The sequence below is a fragment of the Schistocerca nitens genome, chromosome 3 (assembly GCF_023898315.1).
Source record: "Schistocerca nitens isolate TAMUIC-IGC-003100 chromosome 3, iqSchNite1.1, whole genome shotgun sequence".
Classification (NCBI taxonomy): domain Eukaryota; kingdom Metazoa; phylum Arthropoda; class Insecta; order Orthoptera; family Acrididae; genus Schistocerca; species Schistocerca nitens.
In genome coordinates this window covers 589601770-589628016 of record NC_064616.1, presented here as the reverse complement: position 1 = coordinate 589628016, position 26247 = coordinate 589601770, and the positions used below count along the sequence as shown (strand labels likewise).

The following is a 26247-nucleotide window of genomic DNA, read 5'->3' as shown; positions in this document are numbered from 1 at the left end:
GTTAGCCATGTAGCTGTCCTCCAAGCTTTGAGTGAGCAAGGAGTGGGAGCAGCATACATTGAAGTGCTCAGGAAAATCTACGAGAATTCTTCAGCTTATGTTAACATCGGCGAATCAACTCAAGAATTCCGCATCATGAGGGGTGTCAAGCAAGGTGATCCCATCTCCCCAAAACTGTTCTCTGCTGTATTGGAAATGGCTATGTCAAAGTTGAGGTGGGAAGGTAAGGGAATTAGAATTAATGGAAGAAGGCTTACCAACTTGAGATTTGCTGTTGATATTGCCTTACTGGCCAAAGACTTCGCAGAGCTCCAAAACTTAGTTACAGATCTTGCATCGGAATGTCAGCTGGTTGGCTTGAACATGAACCTTTCCAGAACAAAAGTAATGTCCAACAAATGGGTCCCAGCTGGAGATGTGAAGGTCAAGGACAGTCTGCTAGAAGAGGTCAGTGAATATGTCTACCTTGGCCAGATTATAAATATGGAGGGAGACATAAGGCCAGAAATCTATCGACGCATCAAGCTTGGCTGGCAAGCATTTGGGAAGAATTCAAAAGTGTTCAGATCAAAAATGCCAGTAAATTTGAAGAAAGCAGTATTTGATCAATGCATTCTTCCTGTGATGACGTATGGCTGCGAGACATGGACACTGAACTCATTTACAAAAGGGAAACTTAGGACAGCACAGAGAGCCGTGGAGAGATCAATGCTGGGATATACAAGAAAGGACAGGAAAAGGGCAGATGACATCCGGTCTGTGACGAAGGTTAATGACATCTTAGAGACAGTAGGTTCCTTGAAATGGCAGTGGGCTGGCCACATCGCAAGAAGAAAAGACAACAGATGGATGAAGCTAGTACTGGAGTGGAGTCCGAGGGAGCACCGGAGGCCTAGAGTAAGACCACCAGACAGATGGGACAAAGACATCAAGAAGATCACTGGTAACACCTGGCAGAGAACTGCCCAAGACCGTCCCACTTGGAGAAGACTGCTGAAAACCTACCTGAATCCACAACTCGAAGAGGCCACATCATTTAATGATTGAATTGGCTGATGATGATGATGATGATGATGATGATGATGATGATGATGATAGGTGGAGATGTGAATGCTGAATTCGATGTCACAACACAAAAACGTACTGCCACTGAACTCCAAAACCTACTAAGACAGTACAACTTACATTCAGTCAATAACAAACCTATAAGAGAACATGCATGTCTTGACAATATTTTTGTAAATTTTAAAACAACAGAAGAATCATGTTTTTTGACAGTATTTCCATATTCTGATCATGATTCAGTATCTTTAAATTATACAAGTAGGTTCCCTCTTGATAAGAGTTATGTAAATAAGCTTGTCCCAGAAGTTGTGGTCACTAGACCAGTCACAGATGAGAAAATTGACAGGTTTCGTACGTCCCTTTCTAACAGAGATTGGTTTGGCCTGTGTTATGATGAGACACATTATACTCTAAGCAATTATGTGCCAGCAAAGGTACTATTTGATAGGTTTCTCAAAGCATTTTTGGGACACTTTAATGACTGCATACCAATAAAGAAATGCAAAGTAACTGACAGAGTCCTAAAAGCAAAAGTTCCAAATAGACAAAATCCATGGTATACAAAACAGCTGTCTACTATGAAAAATCAAGTTATGTTGTTGTACAATATTTATAAAAATCTGAAAACCAACCATGCTAAACTAGCCTATGTTAAATCTAGGAATGAGTACAAAAAAGCAATTGTTGAAGCCAAACAAGCACACAATCTCAGAAGTATTGAGAAATCCACCAATAAGTGCAAAGCAGCATGGACTCTAATAAATAGTGTCGCCAAAGATAAAAGAAGTGACAAAATTAGTATCTCTCCTCAGGAATTTAATGACTTTTTTATTAAATCAGTTGAGGAAGTAGGAAGTGCTATAATTAAACCTGAACTCAGCTCATCACAGTTACTGTCAAAAAATATTGCTAGGTCATCAACAAACACAAGTACCTTCAATTTTTCTGAGGTTGCACCTGGTTTTGTGTTAAGAATAGTGAAGCAGTTAAAATCATCAGACAGTGTAGACATATATGACCTGTCTTGTAACATGCTTAAGAAAGTAATGGACTGTATAGTGTACCCCCTAACATATTGTATAAACAAGTGTATACTGGAGGGTTTTTTCCCTGATGAGCTTAAACTGTCTAGGGTAGTTCCAGTACATAAAAAAGGAGATAAAAAAGATGTCTCAAGTTACAGGCCAATATCCATAGTCCCAGTTTTCTCAAAAGTTCTAGAATGCATAATTTACCAACAATTATCTGTTTACTTTGATAACATAGGATTAATAAGTGGATCACAGTATGGCTTTAGGAAAAACCTGTCAACCATTGATGCCATAGACAATGTTGTTAAATACATCCATCAAGTATTTGAAGATAAATGCTTTGCCCAAGTGACTTTTTGTGACCTAAGCAAAGCCTTTGACTGTGTAGAACATACACTACTACTCGAAAAAATGGACTTTTATGGTGTTAAAGGTAACAGCCTTAAGCTATTAAGATCATATTTACAAAACCGTAAGCAAGCCGTCTGTGTTGGTAAAGAAATGTCCAGTATAGAACAAGTTGAGGTAGGTGTTCCGCAGGGATCCGTGCTGGGCCCTTTCCTTTCCCTAATAATGATAAATGACCTGCCATCATTTATCAAATCCAGAACAGTACTCTATGCTGATGATACAACGTTTCTGAACAGCAGTAATGATCTTAATAGCCTTAAAACATGTGTTACAGAGACAATTGAGCAAGCTTCACTCTGGTTTAAAGCAAATGGGTTCTTGCTTAATGAAAGCAAAACCCAGCAGATGGTATTTAGTTTAAAAGACAAGTTTCCAGCAGATGATCCTAGTTGTGTTAAATTTTTGGGGGTATATTTGGATGATAAACTTTCTTGGAATCCACATATTAAGTATATTAGCGGTAAATTCTCTAGGGTAATCTATTTGTTAAGGCGATTAATGCACTGTGTACCTAAAAATTATGTTAGAGTATCTTACTACTCATTTTTCCAAAGCATCATATCCTATGGCATTATTTTATGGGGAAACTCCACTTGTGTGCATGATATACTATTGCTGCAAAAGAAAGCTATTAGGATAATTACAGGCTCACCATACAAGGCTAATTGTAAACCTTTGTTTACTCAACAAAAAATCATGACAGTGATAAAGCTATATATTTATTATGTTTTAATCTACACAAAAAAGAACTTACCTAAAGTAAAACGCAGGGCAAATATACATTGTTACAGCACTAGTACAAACAGCTCTATCTATACGCCCTACCATAGACTGTCAAAATCAGTTAAAAGTTATGAACTTATGGGCCACAAATTATTTAACAAACTTCCACAAGGTATACAAAATTTACCAGGGCAACAATACAAACAAACCCTTTATGACTGGTTAGTTGTAAACCCATTCTACAATGTAAACGATTTCATGACCTGTGATATTAAACTGTAAAGTTCTTAACAATTCTGTCCTTCTATAGCATGTACTGTACTGTATCGCATTATATTTATGACTTTGTCTATTGCTGTAATGGCTTAAAGACAATAAAATTATTATTATTATTATTATTATTATTATTATTATTAAGTGTTATTGTATTAAATGGTCAATTAGTTTAAACAGTGTGTGGTTTTTCAGGTTGGTATTATCATTTATGAATTGTTTCTTTTCTGTTACAGTTTCTGAATGTGGTAGTTTTCTTGTATGGTGAAGAGGTATTTTTTGTTGATGTTTATCCATATAATTCCCATGTCTGTGTCTCTGATGGTAATTTTATGTTGATGTTGGTGTAAGTGTTCACCAAAAGTTGACTGTTTCATCCTATACTTCCATGCTCTTACATGTTCTTTGTATATGGTGTCAAATATCCTTTTGGTTTGACCAATGTATCTTCTGTCATGTTTATTAGTTTTCAGTTGGTATATTCCTGTTTTCACACATGGGTCAGTTATCCCTATTGTTTTTGGAAAGTACTTTTGAATTGAACTATAGGGTTGGTGGGCTATTTTTATGCCTTATTGTTTTGAAAATACTGCTTATTCTTTGTGTGTATTTGTGGTTTTACATCACTGATTACCATATTTTCTTTTCCATTTCTTTCTCACACTGTGTTGTTGCTGTTTGTGTCTTGAATGTTTGCTTGTGTGGGGTTCTGCCCTTTTGTTGATGAAAGATGGGGGTTTGCTTTTTCCTGTTTCTAGATTTTTGTTGTTTAGCTTTGTTACTTGGTGAAGTTATCTGGACATGAGGAGAAAGTCCAGGTGAACTCTAGTTAATTATCAGATGTTACCAGCCACCTAGATCCACCATAAGAGCTGCAGAATTATTCAAGGAATATCTACACACAGTAACAAAGAAATACCCAGATCATGTAGTATTAGTTGGAGGTTACTTTAATCTACAGTATATAGACTGATGGATACACTGCAGGTGGTACAGACAGACAGACAGTCTTGTGAAGTATTTTTGAACATGTTTTACAAATACAACTTGAATGACTAGTTAGACAATGCACACACATTGGAAATATTTTTGACCTTGTAACTACAAACAGGCCTGGACTTACAGACAGTGTCAGCATAGAGACAGGGATTAATGGTCATGATGTCATCTTTGTGACAATGGTTACTAAATCTGTCAAGACAGTATGGAGTATATTTGTGCAAGAAAAAGCAGAACAGCTGTTGTTAGCATCCCATTTAGACAATGAATGTTCATAATTTTGCACCAATATGACAGATGTAGAGGAATTATGGGTAAAATTTAAACTGACTGTAAATTGTGCTCTGGAGACGTATGTGCCAAGTAAGTGTATTAAGGATGGAAAGGACCCTCCATGATCTAATAATCAGATTTGGAAAATGCTGAGGGAACAGAGACTGTTGCACTTTTGGTTCAAAAAAGAATGTGCAAATGTTAACAGGCAAAGTTAGTAGAAATTTGTGTGTCCATAAGAAGATCAATGTGCAAAGGATACAACAGCTTCCATCATCATACATTAGAGAAAGACATTGCTGAGAACCTGAGATAATTCTGATCATATGTAACATCACCAAGCAGATCAAAGGCTTCTATCCAGTAACTCATCAACCAGTCTGATGTGGCAATAGAAAACAGCAAAAGGAAAGATGAAGTTTTAAATTTCACATTTAAGAAACCATTCACACAGGAGTATCATACAGATATACAATCATTTGACTGTCACACAGACCCAAACATGGAAGACATAGAAATAGGCATCCCTGGCATAAAGGTGCAACCAAAAGAGTTGCAAGATCCAGATGTAATCCCAATTTGGTTTTACAGAGCATACTCTATGGCACTGGCCCTTTACTTAACTTTCATTTATCACAAATCTATCATTTACTGCAAAGTCCCAAGTGACTGGAGAAAAGTACTGGTGACTCCTGTACAGAGGGAGGGTAGGAGAATGGGTCTACAAAATTACAGACCAATATCCTTAATATCAATTTGTTGCAAATTTCTTGAAAACATTCTCAGTTTGAATATAGTAAATTTCCTTGAGACAGAAAAGCTTCTAAGATACAAAGGAATTACTGACATTGGCTGTGAGTGGGCACTGATTGAAATCAATGGGGAAATTTGAAAATTTGTGCCAGAATTGGATTTGAATCCAGGTCTCCTTCTTACTAGGAAGATGCTCTGGCCATTAAGCATCCAGACACAGTGGTCATTGTAATTGCATTGACTACTCTAGCACACCTCCCATAAGATCCAAATTCTCAACTTATCCACGCACTACTAATGTAGTGCCCCTGCCCATTATCCTCATTACTTGAGATATTTTCCCAATTTCTGTAAGCATTCAGGCCTCATGTGCCTCTGTACTGAAGAGATAGTTGGCCATCTTGCCTGATATAAAAATTCAGGCATCATGTGTATAGACAAAATTCAGGTGAGATGGCCAATGATCTCTTCAGTGCAGATGCACATCAGGCTCAAACTCTTATGGAAATCAGCAAAATGCCATGAGTAATGGGGATAGTCAGCAAGTCGCACTACATTAGTAGTATGGATAAGTTGAGAATTTGGGTCTGATGGGACAGGGTAAAGGTAAGTGATCAATTAAATATGCCAAAGTCTAACAATATCCCAAAGCCTAACAAACCCTTTAATTTCATGCTGATTCATCAAAATGTCCAATCATTGCTAAACAAATTAAGTGAAGTTGAAATTTTATGTACTGATGAGCTAAAAAACGTTTCTGTAGTGTGTATAACTGAACACTGGCTGCCTAAAGATGCAATGTCAGTCACAAAACTTGCAGACTTCAATCTTTCTTCATCATTTTCTAGAATTACATCCAGTCATGGAGGGTCATGTATATTTGTTAAAAGTGGCATTGATTATTGTAACATAAAATGCATTGAACTGTTAGCTGAAGAGAAAATTTTTGAAGTATCCGCAGTTGAACTCTCTGCATTAAAATTAATAATCATCTGTGTATATAGGAGCCCTGATGGGAACTTAAATGATTTCTGTCACCAACTAGAAGCAGCTTTAAATACTATAAAAAACTTCAACAAAACAGTGATCATATGTGGAGATTTTAACATTGATTTTCAAGAAATCTCAAAAGACCAGCAAAGCTTGATGACCCTACTGGAAACATATAACATAAAAGCCACCATAGACTCTCCTACAAGAGTTACACCAAAAACTAGCTCAACAATTGATCAGATATTAATAAACACAAATGTAAATCACAATTTATGTGCCGGAAATCTTAATACTGGCTTCAGTGATCACTATGCACAGTTTATTGCTTTGCACACCCCAAGTGAAACAACTGAGAAAGAGGAACTTGTAAAAGAAGCAAGGAAATTCACTAACAAACAAATAAACCTTTTTGTACAGAGACTAAGTGAAGAAACTTGGTATGAAGTGTATACCTGTGAGAATACTAACAAAAAGTTTGAAAAATTCATGGAAATCTTCATGTCATACTTTGAAGCTGCATTTCCATTAAAAAAGCAAAAATGTCAACCTAACTTCAAGAAGAACAAATGGATTACAATAGGTATTAGAATATCTTGTGCAGAGAAAAGAAGATTACACGATATAGCAAAGACACAGAACATGCCTCATGAATTTCATTTGTACCTGAAGAATTACAAGAGGATCCTCAAAAATGTTGTAAGGAAAGCTAAAACAATGGCAAATGACAAATACATTGAAAACTCAAAAAACAAATCTAAAACTATATGGGAAGTTATAAAAAATCAAACAACAAGTGAAACTAAACAATATAAAAATGTGAACTTATGTTATGAAGGACAAATGATTTCTTGCCCAACAGAAATTGCAGGGACCTTCAACAAATATTTTGCAAACGTAAGTGAACAGTTGGTGAGTGGACTGGAAGAACACAACAAAATATCACCTCCAACATGCAATAGTGTGAGAAATGTGTCTACATCTTTGTTCCTTTCACCCACAAATTCTGAAGAAATTTTATCAGTTATAAAAACCTTGAAAACAGGCTACTCATGTGGAATTGATGGAATACCAGATGCAATTATTAAAAAATGCTGTCTTGCCTTAGCTGAACCCTTGACACATTTGTGCAACAGCTCACTGGCATCAGGAACCTTCCCTTCATGCTTAAAAACAGCAAAGCTGAAACCACTGTTCAAAAAAGGAAATCCAGAATGTGTTTCAAATTATAGACCAATAGCCCTACTGCCTGTATTTTCTAAAATTTTAGAAAAAGTTTTTTATAAGAGATTGTCTGATTTCCTAAATAAAAATAAGATTCTCTCTCCTTCACAGCATGGCTTCAGGAAAGGCTATTCAACTGAAAGTGCAATATTTGAATTTCTTAATGAAATCTATACTAAACTGGATGCAGGTGAGTTTGTGACAGGCATATGTCTTGATTTATCTAAAGCTTTTGACGTCATTGACCATAGTGCCCTACTGCAGAAGCTTGACCAGTTAGGAATTAGAGGTATATCCAATGAGTGGCTCAAGACATACCTATGTGGTCGCAAACAGGTGGTTGAAGTGCAATATACTGATCATAACAAAATCAGCTACTACTATTCAGGATATGAAAATGTGAAATATGGTGTCCCTCAAGGATCAGTATTAGGACCCATTCTGTTTCTCCTCTATGTCAACGATCTTATGTACAATAAGTATTGCCAAACTACCCTCCAATTTGCAGACGATACGAGCTTCCTTATTAGTGGTAAAACAGAAGAAAAACTAAAAGACTCCGCTATCCAAACAATGAACAGTGTAGAACAGTGGTTCAGCTACAACAAGCTAATTATAAACAAAGAAAAGACAGTAGCACTGAATTTCTATAATGTAAAAGGAAGACACCACCCAAACATAGAAATAGAACTTAGGGACAGAGTTCTTGAAAGTGTTGACAGCACTAAATTTCTGGGACTCTGGCTCCAGAACAACACAAAATGGGCGGTACATATTGAATATTTGCAAAGAAAACTAAGCAAAACCTGTTACATGATACGGATCTTAAAAACTTGTTGCAGCAAAGCCAGCCTGTTAAATGTATACTACTCCTATGTGCATTCTGTAATTAAATATGGCATAATCTTCTGGGGCAATACAACAACAAATATTAAACTTTTCAGGATGCAAAAGAGAATACTAAGAATTATTGAAGGGGTAAACAATACGAAATCGTGCAGACCCATATTCAAGAAACTGTCAGTTCTTCCTCTTCCTTGCATTTTTATCTATGAAACATCAGTTTTCATCAAACAATATATCAATAGACACCCAGATATCTTATTAAAAAATGAAGATATACATGCACACAATACAAGGCAAAAATCTGACCTTCATGTGAAACGGGTGAGAACATCATTGTGCCAAAAAGGCACACTACATACTGGGATAAAGATTTTCAATAATCTACCTAAACATATTAAATCAATAGGTAAACTCTGTAGTTTTAAGGCTGAAGTAAAGGCATATTTAATTGATCATTGCTTTTACAGTCTGACAGAATATATAAAAGCCAAACAACAAAAATAAAGATGCATTATTAATATTCTAATTTGTATGTTGCCTGTAATGTTTGTTGTATTTATGAATCTGTGCTAAATTACTTCAATATCTAGTCCTTAAGATTGCAATACAAACTGTATTTTATCTTGTAAATACCTAACCATGTCCAATATCCTTGTATATATTCTATACATATAGGATTTGAAGGACTAAATAAATAAATAAGTGTGGTAGGGTGTCTGTGCAGTTGCAGTGCTTGCTGTGTCTGGATGGCTTAGTGGTCAGAGCATCTGCCAAGTAAGAAGGAGATCTGTGTTCAAATCCTGGTCCAGCACAAATTTTCATCTTTCCCCATTGATTTCAATCAATGTCCACTTGCAGCCAATGTCAGTAATTCCTTTGTGTCTTAGTTCATGATGTCTGCTGGATCAAAATGGTCTCTGTTCTTTCAGCCATATCAGAAAGAATGGACACTCAGTCAGCAAATGAGCAAGGATTTAGAAAGCATCACTTGTAAAAGACTCAGCTTGCCCTTTTCTCACATGATATTTTACAAACCATGGATGGAGGGCAACAGGCACATTCTATATTCCTAAATTTCTGGAAAGCATTTGACATGGTGACCCAATGTAAACTGCTGAGGAAGTTACAAGCATAAGGATTAGGTTCCCAGATATGTGAGTGGCTCAGAGAATTTTTAAATAATATAACCCAGTACATTGTCCCCAAAGGCAAGTGTTGATCAGACACAAGGTTATAATCAGGAATGCCCCACGGAATTGTGATAGGACCACACTCTATATACATGCATGATATGATGTATAGGGAAACCAGCAATTTATGGCTGTTTGCTGGTGATACTGTCATAATTGAGTGTCTGTAGGAGGATACAAGATGTCTTACACAGAATTTCTAATTTATGTGTTGAATTGCAGCTTGCTCTAAATGTAGAAAAAGTAAGTGAATACAGATGAGTACAAAAAACAATCCTTTAATGCTTGAATACAGCATTAGCAAGGTGCTGCTTGACACAGCCACCTTGATTAAATATCTAGGTGTAACATTGTAAAGTGGTATGAAATGGAATGAAAATGACAGGTTGGTAGTGTGGAAGGCAAATGGTTGATTTTGTTTTATTGGGAGAATTTTGAGAAAGTGTGGTTCATCTGCAAAGGAGATGGCATACAGAGTTCTATTGCACCCTATTATTGAGTGCTGTTCAATTGTTTGGGATCCCCAGCATACCAGATTAAAGGAAAACATTCAAACAATTCAAAGGGATGCCGTTAGATTTGTTACTAGTAGGTTTGATCAGCATGCAAATATTACAGAGATGCTTCATGAACCCAAACGGCAATCCTAGGTGGGAAGATAATGCTCTTTTTGGGAGGCAGTATGGTGGAAATTTAGAGAATCAGCATTTGAGGCTGACTGCAGAATAAGTCTATTGCTGAAAACATGCGTTTCATGTAAGATGTGAGAAATTAGGGCTCTTAAGAAGGCCTTTAGACAGCCATTCTTCCCCTGTTCCATTTGCAAGTAGAACAGGAAAGGAGATGACAGGTAGTGGTACCCTCCACCATGCACTCTAGGGTGGCTTGTGGAGTATAGATGCAGAAGTAAGTTTTCTTTGTACAATTTGATTGTGGCTATTTGTACTATGTATTCATTTTTGGTAGTTGTCCATGTCTAATGGTACCGTGTGTAGTCTAGGGAGTATGTATATAAGTGCTGCTTGTTTTTGACAATTAAGATGAGTTTATGTCTTATGTATAATTGTGTCTTTTGTTGACAGTTTTTGGCATATGTGAAATGTGTGCTGGTTTTAATGGTTCTTTGCGGCAAGGTCCACGAAATTAACTGCATATTTTGCTCTTTTTCTATTGTAAAATTTAGCTTATCACGAACAGAATTTAAGTAACTGGTCAATTTTATTGCTTGGTTGATTTATCAGGCAAAAGGTGTCATCCATACACCTGATCCAGTATAGGATGTTGTACCTATTTGGCACAATTTTTAAAAAATATGACCTGTTCTATATGGTCCATAAAAATGCTTACTATGATTCCAGACACTGGGGATCCTAATGATAATCCTTCACTATATAAATAGAAATCATTATGGAACTGGAAATAGTTCTGTTCTATTATTGGCTCTAGCAGCTTGACTGTTTCTTTGATGTATTCACATGGAAGTGTACTGTATGTCTTAAGATTTTGTCCAATAAAGATTATTGTTTCAGTTGTTGGTATATTGGAATACATGTTCTCTACATGAATACATCCCTCTCTCTCTCTCTCTCTCTCTCTCTCTCTCTCTCTCTCTCTCTCTCTCTCTCTCTCTTCTCTCTCTTCCTCCCTCCTCAACACACATATATACACACACACACACACACACATGTGCACTCTCTCTCTCTCTCTCTCTCTCTCTCTCTCTCTCTCTGTGCTGAAAGCAGAACACATGTAACTACAGTTCTATTTGTAAAGTGAGGTGAAGTGCAAATAACGCCAATGCAGCATACAAGAAAGTGCTTTGAAAAAGGCAAAAACTGTCAAGCGTATGTATGCAACAAAGTTTCATTCATCCTCAACCTCTGCTAACTAAACTAGACTTCATCCAAACAGGTCATAACAGCCCAATGCTATAGACTGGTTGCTGTGTCATCCTCATCCCACAGGTGGCACTGTATGTGGATATGGAGGGGCATGTGGGCAGCACACCACTCTCCCAGCCATACGTCAGTTTACAACACTAGAGCTGCTACTTCTCATGCATGTAGCTGGTCAGTTTGCCTCACAAGGGCTGAATGCACCCTGCTTGCCGGCAGCACTCTGCACGCAGGATGGTCACCCCAACATGCTAGCCCAGCCTGACAGTGCTTAACTACATTGGTCTGACGGGAACTGATGTTACCACTGTGACAAGGCCATTGGAAACCTTTGCTAACATTGATGGAAAAAACAGTGGTTTGCAGAAACACTGTAAGTAAATTGCACACCATCTTTATAAAGAAACAATGTTTTTAATCTATAACAACCAAAATGTAAAAACGTATGTATCCATATTTCCAGAATGGCTGCAGAAAACGTTTTGCAAATAAATGTGAAACAGATCCAGTTTAAAATAATCTTTAATTAATTGCAGTAAACTTCAGTTGGGGAAGACATAACATTTTCATACATCAAAACAGTGTTGCTCTTATCTATGCTGTCATAAAAAATGAGGAATTAATTTTAATGTATGATGTTTCTTTTGCAGTATTTTTCAATGAGTATCATACGTTAATAAATATAAGGCTAGGAATATTTTAATGGATAGTGATTTCCAGCTATCAACTACACAATAGGGGCCTACACAAGTTTTCAAACTGTCTCCCAGACATTTGCAAACCTGTTTTGCATTGAACATCAGTTAATAGCTGAAAATTATGGAATCTGTTGCATGGTAACAGCTTTACATCTTAATTTCAATTAGTGTCATTATTTGTATCTTGATACTGAATGATTTTAAAATTACTGTCATTATTCAACTGATCTGTTATTTACGTATGGTGAAGAAACATTTTATATTAGACTTGTTACTGTGCTAAAAAACCTATTCTGTCAAATTACAAGTAGACTATGAAAAATTATGAATGCATACAAGCACTATTGAAGTTTATCTACCCAAAAGGAGTGTGGAGTTTCTAAATTCGCCATTTATTATATAATTTGAGTTATGATTATATTCCAAGAGATTGATAGCTGTACATTCAATATTTTTTTTGGAAGATAACTATGTTACCTGAAAGGTACACATGATGTCATAAGTATGTGTTATGTACATCCTATTGTTATCATAATATGATTATTTATATCTCTTTTTAACCTTCAGATAGGTGTGTGTATGTGTCAGATACGCAGTGACAATGTTTGTTACCTTTTCTTGGAAAGTGGGAGGGAGGGAAATCCCCCTTTGTTCTAGCCTCCTCTTTCAATGCCACCCTACTTCAGTCCTGGCTGCTGCCTGCTGTGGTAAACAGCAAGCTGGTAACACGTGTTTTGTATCTGAGGAATATGTGCAACTCTCCGTGTAAGATTTTATCTTTCCATTTTCCATTATTTATTGTTAAATGTTTAGTGCTTATTAATAATTTAAAGAAGTGTACATGGTGAATTTACATGTGTCTTGAATTGACAACGAAATTAAACTAAATTGTATGTGCCAGATACGTGCAACCTTCAATGCTTGTTTCATGTTATTTATTGAGTTTTGTTTCATATTTATTTCTTAGGTACAATGGGGGACAAAGAGATGTATAATTTAAAAAATCCTTTGGATGTTGATGCTGTGATAAATGCAATTCTGTGTGATACTGATGATGAGGATGATCAAGACAACAGTTTTATAGAGGACAGTGACAATGATAAAGAAGAGCACATATCAGAAAGAGATGGAGATTCTGATATGGAACTGAGTGCTCAGTCCAGCTCAGAAAACAACAGAGATGAGAGTGCCACATTGACATTTCAAGCTGTTCAAAGGAAAAATAAAAAAAAAATAATCAAGGTTTGGTCATGGCACAAAAAAGCCAAGGAACAGACAAAGATGAGGTAAACAAAATATTTTACTACATCTGCCCATAGTAATCAGACCTGCAAAAAACATGACTAATATTCTAGATTCATGGAAATGCCTCATCTCTGACACAATGATTCAATGTATTGCAGAAAATACAAACAAATTTATTCTTATACTGCAAGGCAACTATTCTCATTAAAGGGATGCTCAACAGACAGACACACTGGAAATGAAAGCTTTATTTGGGCTGCTTTATCTTGCTGGGGTGTACCACATGAATCATCTGAATCTCGACTACTTATGGCAGATGGATGACTTCCTAGCCATCATGAGTATAAAAAGATTTCAGTTTTTAATGCAATCTATTCATTCAGATGATGAGGAAACAGAAGGAGAACGAAGAAAAACTGACCACCTAGCTCCTATGAGAATTATGTTTGAAGAATTTGTGGTTTATGGATTACAATTTGGTAAAGTAATTCACATAAAAAATTTCATACATTGGTATATTATATAAAAATAAGCCTCAGATTCCTCCAGAATTCACCCCCCTCAAGTCTGTTTGGTTTTCTCAAAGAGGCAACACTTGTTTCATACATGCCAAAAAAGTACAAGAATGTTTTGTTGATATCCAGCCTTCACAATGATGGAAAAATTGATGAAGGAACAGGTATCTCAAGAAACCAGAAATTATAAGTTTTTAGTCACACAAAAGGAAGCATTGACACTGTCAACAAATTTTGTAGGTCTTTCAACATTATGAGAAACAAAAAGTGATGGCTTGTGGTGGTGTTTTTTTCCGATGATGAACATTGCTGCCATAAATTCATTTATAACCTGGAAAGGAAACACCAGTGATAATCTCAAGAGAAGAAAATATCTCGGATACCTTTCGAATGAACTTGTGCAGGAACACGTAAATAGGAGAAGTACTAAAGAGACTGGAAACCTCCATTCAAAAGTTTTAAATGTGTTGCACGCAGAAGAAGAACACCAACAGCAGCAGTTTATTTGCTTACAGCATTCAAAAATGTCTGCATTGATAATAATTCAGCTTCTAAATAACTTTAGTGTATTGAGAAACCAAAATTTCAAGCATAATTCTGTATAAATTTGACATTTGTACACGGAAAGTAAGTATCTGTACCTCGAGAAGGTGTGGGAAGAAAATGTACGTTTGGAAACATAACTTTATTATGTTGCTTTTATTTGTATAACCCACTGATAATACCCAGTATTACTTTTATCATAAAAATTTAATGTTTAAGAAGACATAAAGTTTATTAACAACATGTGGTATCTGTGAGATCCGTGCGACCGCCCTTGTCCAATTAGGAGGCGCGCCTATTGGAAGGTTAACTTCATGACGTGAAATTTTATCCTAATTTGATTATATCCAGAACGTTTTCAGCAAAATGATCAAAATCTTAGAACACAAATTGGGAAACATTTTTACAACAGATATTTTTATTTCTATACTAACAACATCTGTTTGACTTTGAAAACTGAAAACCTGAAATAAAAATAAAATCAGAACAACTAAAACAATTATGACAGATGTCAATAAAATATAATCTGTGTTAGTTAATAGCACTTCTTAATGGAGAAACAGGAAATAAACATTAAAAATGCTCATCAAAGTCTGGGGTGATCTACAGAAACCATTAGTAGAACTTTATAAACCCTAGAGGCATATTTCTCACACCAAAACAAGAATAAAAGTCCACACCAACATACATCAAAAGATACTTAATTTTTGAATTGTAATGAAAATTTAAGATCAGTGTATTCAAGGACACTCAATATAATCCAATAACTGAAGTTTGTAACCAATAATTAAAACTCATTTCTATACATATCTGAATAGTCACATCCATACAAGTCAACCTGCTGATGCACTTATTTTTCATTTGACTAGTAGCAGTGTGCTAAGTGATCCATTTAACCAACATGGGATATTCATATCCAGAACAGGCAGATGTGACTTTTATGTACAGCCATGCAAATGTTATTGGACAAAAATGTGTTTGCAAACAGAAGAAGCTGTAGTTCCATATTTGCTGCTGTTAATCATTGTGTTGTTGAGACAGGATCTGTAGTATCACAGATTGTGGACCACCATACTTGATTTGCTTGAGTGCCTGAACAGAAAGATCCCTGTATAAGCATGTAAGACATCACTGTGATGCCTAACATATTTCACAGTACACTGAGGGCACTTCACAGGCTGTTCATGTGTCTTTATTGTGTTCACCAGGTGCATGGTGTTCTGCCTATCAATGACTGACCATGGCAAAGCTTTTGAAAATGGCTTGCTTATTTGCCAGTCCATTATTATGACACACATTAGAAAGAGAGACAAATGACTTATACAAATTGTGAAGATAATGTCCGGGGTCTCAGCTACATTATGTATGTATGCTATAAGTCCCCATATGGTGCATGGCCGCCAACAGCCATTGCATGTAAGGACTACAAAGATAAGATATGAGAGTGCTCATACAGATGCATACAGACAGCAGTTTTTTCCTCACTTTGTTTGTGAGTAGAACAGGAAAGGAAATGACTAAGAGTGGTACGGGGTACCCTCTGCCATGCAATGTACACTGATTTGCGGAGTATCTATGTATATATAGATGTACCTTGTACCACTACTAGTAATTTTGTTTCCTCTTCCACTTGCAAATAGAATGAGGCAAAAACGGTTGCCTATACTCCTCTCTACAAGTTCCAATCTCTGTTATGTTATCTTCATGGTTCTTATGCGAAATGTATGGTGGTGGTGGTAGAATCATTCTGCAGTCAGCCGCAGATGCCTGTTCTCTAAATTTTCTCAATAGTGTTCTGCAAAAAGAATGTAGTCTTCCCTCCAGGGATTCCCATTTGAGTTTACAAAGTATCTCCGTAATACTCATATGTTGTGCATCCGGCCGGCACTATGTAGGGACACAGGTGAGCATGTGTGTGTGTGTGTGTGTGTGTGTGTGTGTGTGTGTGTGTGTGTGTGTGTGTGTGTGTGTGTGTTTTGTATGTGTATTTGTACTCTAGCTTAAGTAAGGATTGGCTCTGAAAGCTAGCAAATGAGTCTGATTGGAATGAGTTACTGCTTAGTGTACAGATTATGATATGTAGTTTCAAAACTAATAAATGTGGTCATATTTCAACACTACTTTTCAGCTGACTCCAATGTGTTTCATTTAATCACACTGGCACTGAGACTTGTGTTTCTTGCTCTAGGGCAGCACACATATTAAAGTTTTCCTGCATGTGATGGTGCTGCTAACCCTGTTTCTTTCTGTGGGGCAATGGTCATATTCAATACCCTAACCTATTATTTTATTATATTTACCTTTTATTTTGAAAGCTGATTCGTTTAAAATACTGAGAGGTCTCATAAAATGAATTTACACTAAATCAATGAAGAATTATGTGATATCTCACTTGCTCCAAAATCTTTCTTTTTGGAATGTCATACAATACTGTATTCACAACTGTTCATTGCACCTAGCTGATAGGTAATACATTATAGGTTAGTGTATTGTTGGTAACATAATTGGTAGAGTTGAGTGTGAGCCACCAGTAGTTCATGTCACCCAGTAGGAGTATCTAGTGTGAGTCACCACTTGTACATGCTAGCGTGAACATGTTAAGGTACACACAATCCCCCCTCCCCTCCCCCCCCTACATAGATGTGACAAATGCAAAATTTTCCAGTACATTAAAATTTTCTAATGATGCCCCAGAAGAGTGAAATGCATTGATAAAAGTATTCTTTCCCCTGCAACCTAGACTGTTTTTCTTTCAAAAATCAAACAGTGGAAAATCCGGGATGGGATGTAAGAATATTATGACAAGGATAGCTGCTACTCACCATTTAGTGGAGATGCTGAGTTGCAGACAGGCACAACAAAAAGGCTGTCAGAAAGTGAGCTTTCAGCCAACAAGGCCTTTGTCAAAAATAGACAACATACACAAACACACTCACGCAAATGCAACTCATACATGCATGACCACAGACTCTGGCAGCTGAAGCGAGACTGTGAGCAGCAGCACATGATGGGAGAGGCAACTGGGTGGTGGGAGTAAGGAGGAGGCTGTGGAGGGGAGGAGGGGGGATAGCAGGGTAGGACTGGGGGATGGCAAAGTGCCACTTGTGGGAGTATGCAGGAACAAGAAGGAGAGAGAATGGACAGCTAAGTGCAGTCAGGAGGTATGATGGAGGGTGGGGGAGGGGGTTAGTGGACAAAGAGAGAAGTAAAAAGCCTGGGTGTGTTGGTGGAGTAGAGAGCTGTGTAGTGCTTGAATGGGGACAGGAAAGGGGCTACATGGGAATGACAATGACTAATGAAGGTTGAGGCCAGGAGGGTTACGAGAACATAGGATATATTGCAGGGAGAGTTGCCACATGGGCAAGTCAGAAGGATCCAGATGGCACAGGCTGTGAAGCAGCATTAAAATGAAGAATGTCATTTTGGGTGGCATGCTCAGCAACAGGGTGGTCCACCTGTTTCTTGGCCACAGTTTGTCAGTGGCCACTCATGCAGACAGACAGCTTGTTGGTTGTCATACCCATGTAGAATGAAACACAGTGGTTGCAGCTTAGCTTGTAGATCACATGACTGGTTTCACAGGTAGCCCTGCCTTTGATGGGGTAGGTGATGTTTATGAACAGAATAGATAGGTGATGGTGGGAGGAGGTATGGGACAGGTCTTGCATGTAGCTCTATTCCAGGGATATGAGCCATGATGCAAGGGGTTGGGAGCAGGGGTTGTGTAGGGATGGATGAGGTTACTGTGAAGGTTTGGTGGATGATGAAATACCATTGTGAAAGGGATAGGAAGGATAGTGGGTACGACAGTTCTCATTTCAGGACACAACAAGAGTCAGTCGAAACCCTGGTGGAGAACGTAATTCAGTTGGTACTGAGTTACAAGGGGAATGCTCTTCCGTGGTGGGATGGAGTGACTTTGGGAGGTGGTGGGTGACTGGAAAGATAAGGCATGGGAGTTCTGATTTTGTACAAGGCTGGGAGGGTAATTATGGCCTGCGAAGGCCAGTCTGGTCACAAACATCACCTATCCCATCAAAGGTAGGGCTACCTGTGAAACCAGTGATGTGATGTATAAGATAAGCTGCAATCACTGTGTTGCATTCTACACGGACATCACAACCAACAAGCTGTCTGTTCACAGGAATGGCCACTGACAAACTGTGGCCAAGAAACAGCTGGGCCATCCTATTATGCTTACATGAACAGTTTGGTTAGATATGGTGTGATCTTCTGGGGAAATACAGGTATGGCAAAACAAGCTTTCAAACTTCAAAAAAGGGCTGTTAGAAAAATGAAAGGAGTTCCCTGTATAGTGTCATACATGGAAATATTTAAAGAATTTAAAATAATGACTTTTCCTAGCTTAAACATGTATGAATGTGTATACTTTCTGAAAACGCACCAGGAATTTTCAACATTAAATAATCAGGTTCATAACCATGAAACAAGGAACAGAGATGATTTTCACAGAGACACCCACAAAGGAGTGCTCTACCAAAAAAGGGTAAACTACCAGCCCAAAATACTTTTTAGTGCATTGCCTTCTGCAATAAAGAAAATTAAAGAATTTCATAAATTAAAGGCAGATCTTAAATTTTACTAACACATAGTTTTTATAGCATTGAAGAATATCTGAATATGGAAAAGTAATATATATATATATATATATATATATATATATATATATATATATATATATATATATATATATATATATATATATCCGCTCCCGGGATTGGAATGACTCCTTACCCTCTCCCTTAAAACCCACATCCTTTCGTCTTTCCCTCTCCTTCCCTCTTTCCTGATGAGGCAACAGTTTGTTGCGAAAGCTTGAATTTTGTGTGTATATTTGTGTTTGTTTGTGTGTCTATCGACCTGCCAGCGCTTTTGTTTGGTAAGTCTCATCATCTTTCTTTTTAGATATATTTTTTCCACATGGAATGTTTCCCTCTGTTATATATATATATATATATATATATATATATATATATATATATATATATATATATATATATATATATATTATCCAAGTTTTTGAAACAAATTAAAGATAAGAAACTATATCGTAATTGACTACATCCATACAATGTATATTGTTAACAAATGAATAAAGAGATTGATTGATTGATCTTGTTGCTGAGCATGCTTCCCAACACGATGTTCTTCATTTCAAGAAGTGCTTCACAGCCTGTACCATGTGGATCCTTCCCACCAACACCAGCTTTTCTGAACCACCCAGGTGGGAAATCTCCCTGCAATATATCCTATGCTCATGTAACCTTCCTGGCCTCAAACTTCATTAGTCATTGTCCTTCCCATGTAGCCCCTTTCCTGTTCCCATTCCAGCACTACACAGCTCTCTATTCCACCAACACACCCAGGCTTTTTACTTCTCTCTTTGTCCACTAACCCCCTCCCCCACCCTCCATCATACCTCCTGACTGCACTTAGCTGTCCACTCTCTCTCCACCTTGTTCCTGCATACTCCCACAAGCAGCACTTTGCCATCCCACAGCCCTACCCTGATATTCCCCCTCCTCCCCACCGCAGCCTCCTCCTTACCCCCACCACCCAGTTGACCCTCCCATCATGCGCTGTTGCTCACAGTATGGATTCAGCTGCCAGGTACTGTGGTCATGTGTGTGTGTGTGTGTGTGTGTGTGTGTGTGTGTGTGTGTGTTTGTTTTCGGCAAAGGCCTTGTTGACTAAAAGCTCAACTTCTGACAGTCTTTTTGTTGTGCCTATCTGTAACTCAGCATCTCCACTATATGATGAGTAGCAACTATCCCTTTTCATTATATTGTTTCTATCAAAAATGTTTTATTTCTTTTTGTGTGTGCCTGTTGACAAATCAGTGTTTCTGATATTTGAGGAGGGGCCTTCTTTACTCTTTAATTATTTACATTCTACCAGAATGTTCCTAGTATGATTAGGTTAATTGTAGCACATTTCCTTTATACAGTAGGCTATTGATGTTTTTCATAAGACCTGAATCAGATTCAGTTTCAAAAATTCTCATGTTTACATCTACGCCTTCAGAAGCTCTAACCCCTTCCCCCCATATTACATCATCATAAATAGCTCTCTGAATAGGCAGCTAAAATTTGCCCTCTATTGTATTTCACCGCTTGCTGTGATCCTTAATATAAACATTCTGTCAAGTTTGTCAGCATGCCATATCGTCTTCTACCTCATGCAAGATGGCAGCTCTCAAGGCTATGTGCACAACAGCAAGTGAATGTGACCCTAGCTGAGAGGGAGACACTGCACCACTCACACGAATCTGACAGACAGGTGACGTGCATACCAGAAATGAGGAACTGGCCAAGATGAAGGACTGGTCATTTGTCTGTCCAAAACAAGTGGGCAGATACAGAGACTGACTCAGAAAGAGGGGAAAGAAGTTATCTAGAGCTACAGGAAATAACTAGCATGGTTATTGTCTGCCAAACATTTACCTGGGCCAGTAAAGCTCCAGTGAAAGTGAAAAAGCGCAATTCTAACAAGGAAAGTGAATGTGCTGATTGATTTACATACTACTGTGATATGTAAATAAAAAGTCTCAAGGAGGTAAAGAAAATTAGGCCTGGTAGAAAGTGATAATTTTATTGGTTCAAGAGTTACAGAGCATTAAAGGCAGACAAAATTAAAAATTCATAACTTTGTTAATATGTGCAGCAGGGACACAAATGATATGTCAAATTAAAGGAAAGTAATGAAGAATAAGAATACTGTAGCAGATTTGCTGATTTTAAACAATTTATAGACAAAAATAATGAATTTCTTGTGTATCATTAAATTTTTGGTAGTTCCTTACAACAAAAATAGCATAGATAAAATAAACACAGGTAATGCCAAACCAGCAAGTAAAACTAGCATTAGAGATGGAGTGATTGACATGCCACAACACATGGTGCACATAATCAAGCTCTAGAAGTCAGCTATTGGGTTTTGATCATCAAAAATAGATCATAAAAACAGATTCCAGTCCCAGTAACACACACCACATAAAAGCTAGTGATCTGCCGTTTCTCATGAAACAATAAAATAATAGTGCTACATAGTAAATAGTGATGTTTTCTTTGTCATTAGTAAATATGTCAAGAAATCTACTAATTCTTTTTAAGATTATTTGAATACTATTAATAATACCTCAATTCTGATTACATAAGCAAAATGTCTGGCAAAATTCCATGCATATGTCAGATGCCTATATAAAATATGATAAATCTGAGTACGACACCAAATATAATTTTAATGGAAGCTGACAACATTACAGCTACCAACCTTGGCTATAAAAGAATGCTGGGACATGGGTGCAGATACAGATTCAGTTGATTTCATATCATAAAAGATGTCTAAGTAAAATGGGCGTAGAAACAGAGGTTGCTTAGACAACTGTACTGAGCAATGCAATGTAACAGAGAAATGTGTCACTAGGGAGTCCAAGTGGTGAAATAGAAGGCCTAAAATCTGAATTCAGAGGTGAACTAGAGAAGTTTAGTGGTGAACTGAGGGATACGAAAGATAACTTAGGGAAAAAATAGTATGAAGCTATAGAGGGAAATAAAATAATGATTGAGAAAATTAGAGTTAAGATGGGAGCAGCTGAAGAGAGACTGGATACAAAAACAGATTCAGTGAAAATAGTGCTTCAAGGGGAAATTAGTTTATGCAGGCAGCCATTAGATCCTCATTAAGTTTCAGGAGAGGCCTAATGAGGACAGAAAATCAAAGGAGAGATAATAGTAATTGATGTGACAAGAAGGGCAGGTATGGTAGCAGTTCATGACATGCATTGCACATTAGCTGCACAGTGTTGACTCTGATGGATTCTCTGAAGTTTTTTCAATGAGACTTTGAACTCTGAATAATTCGTGCTCACTTTTAACTTAGTTTTTCACTTTTAACTTAGTTTTTGTGGTGCATACTTCTGGACTTAGAAAGTTTACAGGGATAGGTAAATATCTAATGATTTTGCAGGCAGTGCCAGACTCTGTCACATATGTACAGTCTATACGTAGTAACAGTCAACAGCCAATATGGTCACATGAGTGCTTTGGACAATGCAACATCAGTTGTGTTAAATGTCTAAGTAAAATGGGCGTAGAAACAGAGGTTGCTTAGACAACTGTACTGAGCAATGCAATGTAACAGAGAAATGTGTCACTAGGGAGTCCAAGTGGTGAAATAGAAGGCCTAAAATCTGAATTCAGAGGTGAACTAGAGAAGTTTAGTGGTGAACTGAGGGATACGAAAGATAACTTAGGGAAAAAATAGTATGAAGCTATAGAGGGAAATAAAATAATGATTGAGAAAATTAGAGTTAAGATGGGAGCAGCTGAAGAGAGACTGGATACAAAAACAGATTCAGTGAAAATAGTGCTTCAAGGGGAAATTAGTTTATGCAGGCGGCCGTTAGATCCTCATTAAGTTTCAGCTGGGGAAGTTCTGGCAGAGGTATATGGAAATGTTCAGATATGTAATGAGGAAATTAAATTAGTTTTAAGGTAAGAAATAGTTAGCAGCATTGATGATCTTCAAAAGAAGTTTGAAATGTTAATCTATATAATTAGAATTAAATTGTGCTCAGGCAAATGTGCATTTTCCTAGTATGCCACACACAAACTTTAAGTTTTTATCCTGCAAGAATAGGTATCATGCTGTTGAATCCCTTGCATCTTATAAAGACAGTTTCATTCAGGATGGATGATGATGTTAAGGTAAAATGTATTAAAAGGCTGCTAGAAGGTCTTGCAGAAACCCTGGCAAATCAGCATTCAGTTGATTTCATATCATAAAAGATGTCTGAACAGCTGTTCTTCCATAAGTATTGGAGCCAAGTGAAAGAATGCCACCCGAAGAACAAACTTTTAAATTCTCAGTATACAGTTCAGGCAAGACTTTTATCATGAAGAATTGCTAGAACTAATTCATTTTGATAGTCTGCTAAGTATTTTAACTGATATCATTATGTTAAAAATGAACACTGTCAGAACAGCTGTAGTTGGAGCTGATTCACAGTCTGACTGATTCAGCTGAAAATCATTAGCTTACATTGAAAAACTGTATCAAGTATTAATATAAAAATTCACACGAGTAAACAACCAGCCATAGAATTTTAATCAGAGACAGGAGAGGCCTAATGAGGACAGAAAATCAAAGGAGAGATAAAAGTAATTGATGTGACAAGAAGGGCAGGTATGGTAGCACAAATAATTATCAAAGGAACAACTACCAAAGAAACAATAAGAAGTGCAGAACTAAAGAGAGAGCATTCCTTAATAAATCTTGCAGAACAGAGTGGCCAGAACATAGTCAGGAAAACTGAAATTTTCCTCAGCTGTAGCCAGAGATGGGACAGTAGGCTGCAGAAGGAACAGGACTAAGAACAGGAAATACAGATGGGAGAGTAAATAGTGCATTCATGATATAAGAGAGGATTTTTTGAATGAAACACATATCTCAAGCTACCACTGTAAAGCCCCAGTCTGTAATTAAACTTAAAGTGGAGGAGATTGTGGGAACTGCTGAATCTTTTTATAAACTATTAAACATGAGAAGACAGAAGAGTCCTCTGTGCCACGTACAAAGATGAGGAATGCTATAGGTAGTTTAAGTAAACCTGTAAGGAAGAAACTAATTTTAGAAGTGAATGTGGATAAGAAACTGTGAAGCAATCCTTTTTTGGGCAATTCCAGGTCTTTCCATGAACTTGACTGATAGTACAGACTTTCTCTATAAATATGAGGGGACAGTGTGCTGTGGGAGAAAAACAATAAGATTTAAAGTGTGATTGTTAGCAAGGATTTAGTAGCTAGTTCCTATAGTGAGCTTTGGGAAGAGGAGGAGAAAGATAGGATAAGGAATTCAGGATAATGTAGATGAAACAAAAAGTGTGTTGGAGAAAAGATGTTCCTCTTATATTCAAGGAGTGACTTGGTAGCACAGCAGTGTTTATTACCATGTAAAATAGTTCTGTAAGTGGAGAAGGTCAACATTTGTTGACACATGCATCACTCAGGCAGTGGTAATTGACATTTCTATCTGAAACAAAATTCTATAGAAAAACAAGTCTAATATAAGATCAGAAAAATAAAAAAACAATGTAGGGCAAAGGTAACAATGATGAACGTTTGTTTTAGGAACTAGATTTTCAAATGGAAGACTTTGCTCAGAGATCTCTTTCACATTCACAAGTTATTGTACATATGAGATTTAAGTAAGAACGAGTGTTTTAAATTTCATTAACATTTACTGAAATCTAAAATGACCTTAAAATAACAACTCCATTTGCAAACACTCAGATTACAATTCAAATTATTCTACCGGATGCAAAGTAAAACAAAAAACTGGTAAGTTCATTATAATGTAAATACAAGAAATATAGTTTAGAATAGTTACTAAGAGATGTAATTACGCTCATGCAACATTTAAATGCATTACATAACATCTGTAAGGTTTTGTAATTTATTCTGCACTCACCACTTTAGAATGGGCCACAAGATGCAGTATACATGGCGTAACCTTACCCCAGAAGTCAAATAAGATGCTCATGGTCAATGAATGAGCTTCACTACTTGGCAAGTTATGTGACGCAATTTGCTCCAAGTATACAGTCCACAACTGAAAGATAATGTTCACATATAAGATTTTGCCAGTGTTATCTTTTATTTTTCAATATTTATGTCATTATGATATTAGCTTGTAGATTAAAACTGAACAAACTACAAAAAGATGGAAATTTAAGGAGATGGGACATCGATAAACTGAAAGAACCAGAAGTTGTAGAGAGTTTCAGGCAGAGCATTAGGGAACGATTGACAAGAATGGGGGAAAGAAATACAGTAGAAGAGTAATGGGTAGCTTTGAGAGATGAAATAGTGAAGGCAGCAGAGGATCAAGTAGGTAAAAAGATGAGGGCTAGTAGAAATCCTTGGGTAACAGAAGAAATACTGAATTTAACTGATGAAAGGAGAAAATACAAAAATGCAGTAAATGAAGCAGGCAAAAAGGAATATAAACATATCAAATACAAGATCAACAGGAAGTGCAAAATGGCTAAGCAGGGATGGATAGAGGACAAATGTAAGGCTGTAGAGGCATATATCACTAGGGGTGAGATAGATACTGCCTACAGGAAAATTAAAGAGACCTTTAGAGAAGAGAGAACCACTTGCACGAATATCAAGAACTCAGATGGAAACCCAGTTCTAAGCAAAGAAGGGTAAGCAGAAAGGTGGAAGGAGTACATAGAGGGTCTATACAAGGGCGATGTTCTTGAGGAGAATATTATGGAAATGGAAGAGGACACAGATGAAGATGAAATGGGTGATATGATACTGCGTGAAGAGTATGACACAGCACTGAAAGATCTAAGTCGAAACAAGGCCCCGGCAGTAGACAACATTCCATTAGAACTCCTGATAGCCTTGGGAGAGCCACCCCTGACAAAACCCAACCACCTGGTGAGGAAGATGTATGAGACAGTCAAAATACCCTCAGACTTCAAGAAGAATATAATAATTCCAATCCCAAAGAAAGCAGGTGTTGACAGGTGTGAAAAT

At 37.0% G+C, this 26247-nt stretch overlaps 1 protein-coding gene across 1 annotated transcript in view; it reads right to left on the bottom strand.

Annotated features, from left to right (window-relative positions):
- LOC126248502 (protein unc-79 homolog) overlaps positions 1–26247 on the bottom strand; it is an 875350-nt gene that overhangs the window by 17496 nt on the left and 831607 nt on the right. Inside the window, exon 49 of the mRNA XM_049949540.1 lies at positions 25166–25306. Within this exon, the coding sequence (XP_049805497.1) occupies positions 25166–25306 (141 nt within the window). The remainder of the gene's footprint in view (positions 1–25165; positions 25307–26247) is intronic.